Source organism: Gekko japonicus, unplaced genomic scaffold (assembly GCF_001447785.1).
Source record: "Gekko japonicus isolate JY-2015 unplaced genomic scaffold, Gekko_japonicus_V1.1 scaffold1207, whole genome shotgun sequence".
Classification (NCBI taxonomy): domain Eukaryota; kingdom Metazoa; phylum Chordata; class Lepidosauria; order Squamata; family Gekkonidae; genus Gekko; species Gekko japonicus.
Genome location: NW_015163124.1, coordinates 237,578 through 249,545, shown reverse-complemented (window position 1 = coordinate 249,545; position 11,968 = coordinate 237,578). Strand labels below are relative to the sequence as shown.

Genomic DNA, 11,968 nt, shown 5'->3' with positions numbered 1-11,968 from the left:
TGTACCCGGATCACATCATATCTAGGGTTGTTATTGTACAAAAGCAAGAAAGAGGACATCTTTTCCGGCTGACTGCTTCAAACAAGTGATCGCTATGACAGATCTCATTTTAAAAATTCCTCCTGTTGAAGCTGTGATCATTGCTACTAACCTGGAATATTCCTAACTTTCCAACCCCTAAAGAGGAGATTTCCATCAGATTTTTAAAAAGAGCCCAGAAAAGGATGGACACCAAAAAACTGGATATGTTTTTTAAAAAGAGGACATCTCGTAACCTTATAGAAACCTAAGCAGGGTCAATACTCGGAAGGGAGACCACCAAGGAAGGCTCTGCAGAGGAAGACAATGGCCAACCACCTCTGCTTCTCGCTTGCCTTGAAAGCCCCCTGCTGGGAGAAGCTAAGCAGGGTTGGTAACTTGGATGGGAGACCACCAAGGAGGTCTCTGCAGAGGAAGGCAACAGCCAACCACCTCTGCTTCTCACTTGCCTCAAAAGCCCCTTGCAGGGGGAAGCTAATCAAGGTTAGTCCTTGGAAGGGAGACCACCAAGGAAGGCTCTTCAGAGGAAGGCTATGGCCAACCACCTCTGCTTCTCCTTTGCCTTGAAAGCTCATTGCTGGGGTCTCCAGAAGTCAGCTGTGATTCAACGACACTTTACACACTCACACAAGTTTCCATGAGTCAGTGCTCACTTCATCCGATGCACTGGAGTGGGCACCCATATGGCAAAGGCACGTACGCTCCAATACTCTTGCAAATGTGTTATCACAGTTTATATACATCACATTGGAAAAAAGTAAAAGTGCAGTCTCCATTGCATTTGATGGGGGAAGCTCTGACTCATGAGAGTTTATTATGCTGGAATGAAGTCTGGTTAGTCTTGAAAATGCCTTTAGAGTCTGGTTTTAGACCATGAAAGCCACTCCTGCGCCCTTACCTGCCATTTTTCAAAATGCACAGTGGGCCCACTTTTTTAGGGTTGCCAGCCTCCAGGTGGGGCCTGGAGATTGTCAGCATACTATCAGGTATGAAGCAAGATGACAGCCTAAGAAAGTAAATGGTGGAGATCATTCTGATCTGGTTGACAGCAGAAGGAGTCATATGATCATGTCACCAGGTTAAGATTGCATCTCAGTTGCATCAGCTAAAATGATGTCACCATGAGTCAGCACTGATCACTGATTGGTGCTGAACATGTATATAAGTGTGTAAAGTACTTGTAGAGGTGTTCACTCTGTGAATGCCTTGCTGCGGAGCACTCTGCTGGATTGTCCAGCGATTTGGAGTTGGAGAGTGCTATATGAACTGTGTATATATCTGTGTAAATAAATCCACTGTGAATAGTCAGCACTAGCAACCTGGTACCTGTGGTTACTAGACGCTTCATACGCTAACAGAGATCTCCCGCTTTTACACCTGATCCCCAGCTGACAGAGGTCAGCTCCCCTGGAGAAAATGGCTGCTTTAAAGGGTGGACTCTATGGCGTTGTACCATGCTGAGGCCCCTCCCCTCCCCAAACCCCACCCTCTCCTGGATCCACCCCCAAAGTCTCCAGGTATTTTCCAACCCAGACCTGGCAACCCTACACTTCTTCCAGATCCATGCAACAAAAGGAAACTTGTACATTGCACTGCTGCACCTTTTAATTTAGACAACAGGCAGAAATTCAACAGGAGAAACCTCCAATCTGCATTTACCGAAATGTATGCTGCTGCTCAGTAGGCGTTTAACAACACAGGAGCTTCTTTAGAGAAACAGAGTTCTGCTAGTCCAAAGCCCTATCACAAAAGAGAAACTTCTCACCCTGCCAAATTTATCTGCATTTTATTTTTAAAAATCCCTGTGTGGTTTCACCGCTCTTGCCCCGCAAACCGAGGAGTTTCTAAAACTCTGCACGATTACCAGTTTTATTGGAGAACCAGTGAGCCTTTAGCCGTCTGACCTTGCCTTAGATGCCTTCCTGCATGAGTCGCAGAAGGTCCCACCCGCCAGATGGCAAGCGCGTCAACACTACACATGCGCTGTCTTTTGAGCTCTGTAGAGCCTGCTGTTAGGACCGCCTCTTTGGCATTCTCCAAAATGATGGGGAAGCTGCAGGGCAAAAGTGGGAACTGTTGGAAGAATTGGTCCTCCTCCCTCCCCTTTAGCGATGGGCCCAGTCAGGGGTCATTTCGTAGAAAAAGAGGTGCAGGAGCTCATTAGCATAACTTATTTGCATATGCCACACCCCCTGACATCACCAGACGTGTGTCAGAAGGCAACACCCACCTCTCAGGCTCCACTGGACTGTTTTGGATTGCTAGCTATTGGGAGGGGGGGGGAACGTGTAGATCTGTCCTTCACAGAGGAGGGAGAGCTTGTACCTGAATACACCTTGGTCTTAAAGGTGCCACTGGACTGTTTTGGGCTGGGGGGCGCGAGGGCTTACCTAGCTGTTTCTTGCTCTGACTGAGGGCTGCTGGGAGCGGGGGGTGGGGCTTGTTGCACGTGCCTGCCCCCTGGGCTCTTTACTGCCGGAGATCTGCTCCTGTGCGCTCCTGCAGGAAATGGCCCCTGGGCCCAGTGCATTTCTGCTTTGAAAGGCAGAGAGAGAGCATCACGGTGGTCATCCCACTGCCATTCATTAAACCCGTGTCTTCTCAGTTCCTTAACTCAATGGCATTCAGTCCAGCTCTTCCTGATTGTATAGTACAATGGCATCCAAATTAATTGACTGCAGTGTAATGCATTCAGTTGCCCTAACCTAGATGGCACAGGGCAGTCTGAGATTTTCAGCTCTGACAAGCTAAGCAGGGTCAGCTCTGGTTAGCTTTTGGATGTGAGACCAGCAAGAAGAAGAGATTGGATTTATACCCTGCCCTTCACTCATAGTATCAGAGCGGCTTACCCAGTCTCTTTTCCCTTCCCCTTCCCACAACGGACACCCTGTGAGGTAGGTGGGGCTGAGAGAGCTCTTTTGAGGACTGCTCTTGAGAGAACAGCCCTGAGAGAACTTATGACTGACCCAAGGTCACACCAGCAGCTGCAATGTTCCCTCTAAGCTGTAGAGTCTTATAAGCAAAACTTCTACTTTGTGAGCTACTGGCATTAAAGCTGTGAGGGAGCGATTTGGCTCCTGCATCAATTAGTTTGCTCTGGAGCCCTCCTTCCTGAGCCGAGACAAAAATGTGTGAGCCGGAGGCTAAAAACCTGTGAGCTAGCTCACACTAACTCAGCTTAGAGGGAACACGAGCAGCTGCATGTGGAGGTGTGGGGAATCAAACCCAGTCGTCCCTGATTGGAGTCCAGGCTCTTGGTGATTTGAGCATGTCGCCTGGTTGAAGGAGCTCAGCTGGAATTTTGTAAAAAAAAAGTTTTTGGAAGCTGGAATTTATCGAAGGAGTCCTGTGTGGACCATATTGAATTTGTATGAATATATTATATGTTAGCTGAGATGTTAGCTATTTATACTACAAATTTTCAATAAGACTATCCTTAGGGCTTTACGGATCCATTAGTATTTTTTTACACAGTGCTACAGCCTCAAGTGCTGAAGACGCTGAATTGCAGACCGGAAGGTCGGTAGTTCAGCAGTTCGATATTCGAGTGCCACATGACGGAGTGAGCTCCCATCTCTGGTCCCAGCTCCTGCCAACCTAGCAGTTTGAAAGCAAGAAATTGCAAGTAGATAAATAGGTACCGCTTCCATGGGAAGGTAACAGCATTCCGTGCACCTCGGCGTCTAGTCATGCCGGCCACATGACCATGGAAATGTCTTCAGACAGCGCTGGCTCTTCGGCTTGGAAACGGAGATGAGCACCACAACCCTAGAGTCGGATTCGACTGGCTTTGGAGCAAGGGGAACCTTTACCTTTACTTACAGCCTCAGTGTGGTGTTTTTGTACTAAAACGTCCAGGAGGCGGCTGGAGCTCTTCCCCAATTACAACAGGAGGGAACGGCAACTTAGGCGGGTGCGCTTGGTGGGTCACACCCTTTGCTGACCTCCCTCCCCTCTCCAGACTCTGCCCTTCCGGGTCCCCGCCCCAAATCTCCAGGGATTCCCCAAGCCAGAATTGGCAACCTTACACTGTGCCTCACCTTTTGGGAAGAGCCCGAGATATTACCGAACATACCCCGACAGCTAGTCGTTATTAGATGGTTTTATTTGAAATACTTTGAAGTAAACATTATAGCAAGGCACGGATGCCTCTGCAAATTAAATAAGATATGTGAAGGCCTGGGAATGACACCCCCCCCCTCCCCTGCTATCGTTACTTTCGCTAGGCTACTCTGTAAAACATTCCCTAGACTAAATGTACATAGTATCAAAAAATACAAAGGGTTTTTATCAAAACACGTTCCGACGAGAAAGTGAGCAATTCAAAATGTAATAAGATAAATAGGTTTTCTTTTTCTTAAATTATTTATAGTAAACAATGAGCAGGAGTCTGACTCAACATAAAAAAACTGTATATATATAATATATATATATATATATAAAAAGAGAAAGTAGTAGTTATTACATAGAGTATGGGCGGGGGTAGGTGGGAAGCACACATGAAGCGACAGCAGGGAGGGGGGAAAATGAAATCAACGCAACCGTGCGGGAACTGAAAATCTCCAGGCCCACTGACTCCAGATGGAACTGAAAATCTCCAGGCCCACTGACTCCAGATGGAACTGAAAATCTCCAGGCCCACTGACTCCAGATGGACAATGTGATACCCCCCCCCCAAGTTGGAGCAAACATTTCTGTGGCGCTGATGGTGCCTTGCGGTGGCTCAGGATCACTCTATGCAAACACAGTTGTAGGAACCCGACGGGTTCAAACTGGGGTCGCCTCAAAAACCAATATTCTGTCCTTCTACGATGAGCTGCTGCAACCCTGGGCGAGGGGTGTCGAGGGGCTCTAGTTCGAGACAATTTATGCTGGAATAAGAAGTGGTCTATAAGGTGCTGTGAGACTCCTATCATATATTGAATTGCAATCGGTGGCCAACTCTGCAAGGGAGGAGCACCTCAGGTAATCCGCGAGTGTGGAGGGGGAAAAAAAATATATAAATAGGGACTCTATATGCAGGGAGTTTAAAAATACCTCTCCAGCTTTCTTGCAAGGTCTGTGCAGACACGGCGTTAAGGAATTGCGAAAACAGAAAACAAATGAGCAAAGTAGGGGATGCAGAGTAGCCAAAAATGGGTTGAGGGGAAAGATATAAAGCAGCGATTTGGTGGATTTGGACAGTGGGGAAACCAGAGAATTAGGCGAGTAAGAGGAGAGGGGCCAGTGGGCGGGGGACTGTATTTCCCCACCCCGGAGAGTCCCTGTAGCCACCCCCAGTTTGTGTATAACTCCCATGCAATGTATGGGGCCAACCGTTCACAAAAACGAACTGCTGCTTTCTTCTGCTGTAGTCTTATGTCCCCCCCCCCCCCGCCCTGTTCTGAATGCAGGAAAACTCTCGGAGGTGGGGGAGGGGATAAGACGGCATCCTGCTCTCAGGTGCCCTTGCTGCCCTGGCACAATTTCGGGGTGGGGGGTGGGGCTAACACTGGAAAACTGACTAGCTACAGGCAGCAATGCAAAATGCTGCTTGTGCAGAAAAGAAAACCCACTTGGGGATTCGAAAGCATCTCCTCCAGAGATGGCCAATTAAAAAAACCCCCCAAAACCCATTGGATTGCTTTTCACGGCATGGCTGAGAGGCGAAGCGAGCACGAGTCTGGGGCCGGGAAGCCCTCAGTGGACTGACGGGTCGAGGGGGGCAGGGGAATTTAGCAGACGCTTGCACAGTCCCGGCTGCATAAAACTGAACGGGGAACTGGGACAAAAATAGCAGAAGACTTGATGGAAGGGAGGGGGAAAGTGAAGCCGAACTGTCGAATGGGGCCTCAAATGGCACATGATTGAAGGGAAAGGGCTCCTTTTGTTCTGATCTGGAAGTGGGGGGGGGAGGGAGAGGAGGACCAAGAAACAAAAAACGAAAAACCCCCAGCGGAAAAATGTTCCTTTACCTCGAAGGTTCGGTCATGGTTCGGCTGGGGATCCTCCCCACCCATCCCCCTCGTCACACACTCAGTGCTACAGAGACGGCGGCGGTGGCGACTTTCGGATTCCCTTGCTAATTCCAAACGAACGGAATGCAGAGCCCCACTCCGAGAAATGAACAGCATATTTAAGAAGTGTGGACCCCCCATCCCCACCCTCTCCCGCCCCCTCCCTCGAAACCTCAGGGGGACACACACGCACACAAAAATCTATTCTTAAACATTTGGGGACTTTGAATGTTTGTTCTGAGAGGCCGGCTTCTCCGAGTCCCGCGACACTGAATCGCCCTCCGAGTCTTTCTCCTTTGAACTGCCCGCTTCCTCCTCCCCGACATTCATCTCCCCGTTCGGCTCCACCAGTCCGTTCCCGTTCAACTCCGTGTCCGGTCCCTCTTTCCCACCCCCTGCTTCTTCCTGCTGCTCCTGTTCCTCTTCCTCCTCTTCTTCCTCCTCCTCCTCCTCCTCTTCCGGATCTTTGACTTTATGAACGATGAAGAGGTGCCTGTTCAGAGAGATGTGGGACGTGTAGCACAAACCGCAGAGCAGGCACTGGAAAGTGGAGCTGTCCGTCTTGTGCCGAGGTATGTGCCCCTGAAATTCAGTCTCGGAGGCTGTCGAGAACTCACATTTTGCGCACTTCCAGTGTGCTCTCAGTTTTTTTGCTGGTGGATCTTCAGATCCCGATGCGGCTGTTTCGGTCTGCTCTGAACCGTCTGCAGATACCCTCTTTGGAGTTTTTGTCTGCCAAACAAACAAGAAAGCAGAGCTTTATTGCATGAGTTTCCAAAGGGCTTGATCCAGTTCCCTATAAGAACCAGGGATGTAAATCTTTAATACAGCAGCCCTTTAAACAAATGAGAATTGTATCATTTGAAGTTTAATAAGCCTGCAACTGGTCTACCTTGCATACCTTGCTACTGGTTTTTGCCAAGAATAATTAATATGCTCCAGCACGGGTCCCCAACCGTTTTCCGCCTGCAGGCATATTTGGAATTCATGGCATGGTGGGCGTAGCAACAAAATGGCGGCCGCAGGTGGCGGAGCCAACCACAATATGACTGCCTCAGCTGAACTTCAGTAACACAGTATAGATCAGGGGTGTCAAACCCATTTGTTACAAGGGCCAGATCTGGCATGAATAGGATTTTGTCAGGCCAGTCCATGTGTGTCATAAAATGTAATGGCAGGTAGCAAAGATACTAACTATAAAGGATACCGACAAACACAAAGGTTTTTTTTGAAATTTAAAAGACAAACATGCTTAAAACAGTAACACCCTTGCCATACTTTATTTAACAGTCTTTGATAACTGACACCTTCTAAAAAATGCTCTCTCTAAGCTGTGGAGTCTTGTGAGCAAAAATTCTACTTTGTGAGCTACTGGCATTAAAGTTGTGAGCGAGTGATTTGGCTACTGCATAAATTAGTTTGCTCTGGAGCCCTCCTTCCTGAGCTAAGACAAAAATGTGTGAGCCAGAGGCTAAAACCTGTGAGCTAGCTCACACTAACTCAACTTAGAGGGAACACTGCTCCCAACCCCCCCCCTTAAAAGATGCCTACATAAAATCAAAAGGTGGGGGGATAGTGGGATTTCGCAATGCAATTTTTAAAATAAAACCTCAAGAAAAAGCACAAGGATCATAGCAGAAACTAAAAATAAATAAAAACTAAAAATATAAAATGCTCTAAGCCTAGGAAAACATGAAATGGCTGGGCATTGCAAGCTCCCTCCCCCAGGTCTCCTAAGAGTGGTATTGGCTCTCCAGTGAAATGTCCCCCTTTGGCTGTGGGTTCCCAGGTTAGACTACTTACTCAGGCACCCATTCTCAGGTCAATTCAGCAGAGACAAGCTAGCTCAAAACATCAGCTCTTTATTTGCAAGCAGACAACTTCACCAGGCATACAAACCCTGGAAACTGAAACTCCACTTCATTGAAATACATTGCAGTTCAAAAAAAGTTGCAAAGAAAATGTGGAGTGAATTTTCCATTAAGGTTTCTGGGACCAGTTAAAATACTCTGGGACTGGAATACAGCCCCCAGAGAGGAATTCCATTCCCAGAACGCAGCTGTCACTCCCAGGGACTATCATTCCTCTCTGGAGGCTATCATTCCAGTCTCAGTGTAGTCTATCAGGGCCCAGAGACCTTAAAGGAAAATCCAATCCACATTTTCTTTGCAACTTGTTTTGTGCTTTAGCCCAGAGGTGCTTCCTGCTGGAGGAGAAACCAGCAAAGACAAGACCCAGCCAGCTGGGAAGTTCTGCAGTCCTCCCTCGGAAGGGTGAGGACAGGCAGGGGAGGGGGTGGGGTGAAGAAGAGAGCTGTAGGCCTGACCAGTGTTCCCTCTAAGCTGAGTTAGTGTGAGCTAGCTCACTATTTTTTAGCCTCCAGCTCACACACTTTTGCCTTGGCTCAGGAAGGAGGACTCCAGAGCTAACTGATTTATGCAGTAGCCAAATCACTGGCTCACAACTTTAAAGCCAGTAACTCACAAAGCAGAATTTTTGCTCACAAGACACAGCTTAGCGGGAACATTGGGCCTGACTGAAGCCCTTGGTGGGCCGATTCCGGCCCATGGGCCTTAGGTTTTACACCCCTGGTATAGATCCTTGTGTTGTGGTAGCAGCTGCTGCAAAAGCAACGTTTTAAAAAAATGTGCACAGCCAATCAAATCTCCAGCGGCCAATCAGAAGCCTTGCTGGGCAAAAGCCCTTCCTGGCCCCGCCTACTTCCTAAAAACAGTGGGCACCAGAAAAGGTGTCAGCAGGTGCCACGGCACCCATGGGCATCACACTGGGGACCCCCCGTGCTCCAGTGTCAAGCTTGTGGGCAGGCCACTAACACCTTCGCCCACACTGAAGATCACAAATGTAAACATGCATCTGATTTGCACAATTTATTCTAATGATTTTGTGTTTGAATGCACAGTGTTTGATCTTTGCAGTACATGGTCAGGGCTTGCTGTGAAAAAACAACACAAAAATGGGCAAACCAATGGCTGAAAATGCATCGGCTAGAAATGGGGGGCCGGGGGGGGGGGATCAATGTTCCCTCTAAGCTGTGGAGTCTTGTGAGCAAAAATTCTACTTTGTGAGCTACTGGCATTAAAGTTGTAAGCGAGCAATTTGGCTACACCATCAATTAGTTTGCTCTGGAGCCATCCTTCCTGAGCTAAGACAAAAATGTGTGAGCCGGAGGCTAAAAAACTGAGAGCTAGCTCACATTAACTCAGCTTAGAGGGAACACTGGGGGGGGGTTCCCATGTGCCGCAAGCAAAAGGGGAAGGCCGCCAGATGCTCCAGGCTGCCAAGCAAAAAATAAATAAATAAAAATTAAATTAAAAAAAGTAACTGCCCCTTGACCCACTATTGACGTAAAGCATGGCAGATTACTTTTGTCAAGACTTCCGCTGGGGCTTTGGCTCTGGATATCTGGGAATGGTCTGGGTTTTTGATGCCGTGCATGAGGCTGATGTGGTTCTCCAGCGCAGACATCTGAGGAAACGTCTGGACTTCATCTGTGCAGTACCTTCGGAGTAAAGACAAGATTAAGATCGTTCAAGTTCACAGTCTTGCTCCTCCTCCCCTTCACTTCTCTCTCAGGCCCGCCTCCCTCACAGGGTGTCTGTTGTGGGGAGGGGAAGGGAAGGGAGTTTGTAAGCCGCTTTGAGGTTCTGAGTGAAGGATGGGGTATAAATCCAATCTCTTCTATCTGCCTTCCAGGACGACCAATTTTAACTGTATTTTTTTGGGGGGGAGGAGGTTGTATTTTTCATATGTGTGTGTGTGCACTTCTGGAAGTCATGGTAACCTCTGGTGACTGACCCCTACTGTGGGCCTGGAGGATGTTCAGAGAGGGGGCTGAATAAGGCTTGCCCCTGCCTCCCAACAGCTGGTATTCCAAGGAGGTCTCCCATCCAAGTACTTGCCAAAGTCGACCCTGCTTAGCTTCCGAGATCTGATGAGAGCGGGCTTGCCTGGGCTATCCGGGTCAGGGTAACCGTATTTTTAATTGTTTAAACGTTTAAGGAAATCTGCTGATTACTGTGTGTATTCCTTGACGCATGCTTTGTTTGTAAGAGAAAGAACTTTGGTTTATTCCAAACGCCCGCTCTCCCCACTTACCAACTCCCCTCTATACATGTCCTCCCCTCCATTATCATTAATCAGCCAACAAGTAGTTGGAAACACATTCGCCGGTTTAATAGGTAACTCTGCTCTAGTTGTGCATGCTATTTGAGTGTAGGCTCTAATGCTCCTTTTTGAAGAAATCCTCAGGTGCCGCTCACGGACGAGCTTGTGTGCACAGCCGGGTGGCTTCCCAGGGCTGATTTGGTTCATGGGATGGCCTTCAGGCAACTGGCACGGACATCCCACTCACCTCCCCATAAAAGTCTGCGCGGGGATCGCTGCCGGGAGCGACCGCCAAAGGCCCAGGCTCTATCCAAAGAGGCTCAGAATCGAGCTTCCTATTCTCAGTCGTATCAGAGGGCGACCTTGGCCCAACTTAACTGCCATAACTTTATCAGTAAGGCAGGGGAGAGGAGGAGAACGGCTTCCCTTCTAGAGGACAAATAAAGAGGTATGCATGAAGGGAACGCACGGGCAGAATGAGGATCTGTTTTGTCTGGGTCCTGCTGGGAACCGCCTTTGTTCAGACAAAGCAGGGATTCGGGAGCCCACATTTGGCTGAGGGCAGTGACGGTTTGGCACTCTCAGACGTCAACCTTCCCTTTGATTCCTGCATGTCCCCTCCACCCAGGGGGGCTGGTGGAAATAACCGTCATCTGGAAGTCAGTGCTGTTTTTCTGACTGTTTTAAAGTATTTTAATGTTGTCTTAACTCAATTATATTGTATTTATTTATTTATTTTTTTAGTACCCGAGGGTACACTTTTAATGTTTTTTTTACATTATATACTACAAACATACATATAGACAGGGCTATTTTTGGGCAGGAACGCACAGGAACGGAGTTCCGGCTGGCTCCCGAGTTGGCCACGCCCAGCAGGAACTCATTAGCATAACAGGCCACACCCAACAGCAGAAACTCATTAGGATTGGCTACTTTAGGGGTGTGTTTGCCTAACATGCAAAGGAGTTCCTGCTACGAAAAAAGGCCCTGGGTTTTGACAACAAACAAGGTAAACAGGATAAGAAGCAAAAGGTGGGTGTGGCGGGGTTCACTGTGGGGAAGACGCCTCCCCCCCCCCTTACTCACAGGCAGGTATAAACTTTTTTTGCTGTGTCGTGATCGTTGCGCGTGTGTCTCCGCAGGCTATTGGAGGCGTGGAATGACTTCTCGCACTGCCGACAGGGGTATCTCTTTATGTTCTAACAAAGGAACAGAATTGGTTAGTGAAACCGCAAGAGCAGGCTAGGAATGTACGCTTTTGGTCAGGGCGGAAGAACAAAATTTGGATTTGCAAAGCCGTTCCTCAAATTACGGCACAGAGCTGCTTTGCGCGAGATGGAGAAAGAGGGGCTTGCCATCCATGTGCCGCACGACCCTGCTTGAGGAGAGGCTGCCTGTGGACTCACGGTAAACACGCCCGAGGCTCTTGGGCAGGAGTCTGTGGCAAGACTGTGTGGCTCTCAGACATATGGTCCTTTCTGCATTAGACCTTAAATCCTGGTTCAACCCTGTCCCCGAACTTACATTCTACACTACATGCAAGTTCACCCCTGTAATTATCTCCGGGTATTTTTACATTCTGCACTACACTCGAGCAGTGTTCCCTCTAAGCTGAGTGAGTGTGAGCTAGCTCACAGTTTTTTAGCCTCTGGCTCACAGATTTTTCTCCCTGCTCAGGAAGGAGGGCTCCAGAGCAAATCGCTCGCTCACAACTTTAATGCCAGTAGCTTAAAAAGTAGAATTTTTGCTCACAAGACTCCAAAGCTTAGAGGGAACATTGCACTCGAGTTCACCCCTGTAATTATCTC

At 48.4% G+C, this 11,968-nt stretch overlaps 1 protein-coding gene across 1 annotated transcript in view; it reads right to left on the bottom strand.

Annotated features, from left to right (window-relative positions):
- Positions 1-6,217: 6,217 nt before the first annotated feature.
- ZNF592 (zinc finger protein 592) overlaps positions 6,218-11,968 on the bottom strand; it is a 33,860-nt gene continuing 28,109 nt past the window's right edge. The window contains exons 6-8 of the mRNA XM_015406894.1: positions 11,247-11,359; positions 9,420-9,555; positions 6,218-6,767 (exon numbers count right to left, since the gene is read on the bottom strand). Coding sequence (XP_015262380.1) covers positions 6,243-6,767; positions 9,420-9,555; positions 11,247-11,359 — 774 coding nt within the window. The 3' untranslated portion in view covers positions 6,218-6,242. The remainder of the gene's footprint in view (positions 6,768-9,419; positions 9,556-11,246; positions 11,360-11,968) is intronic.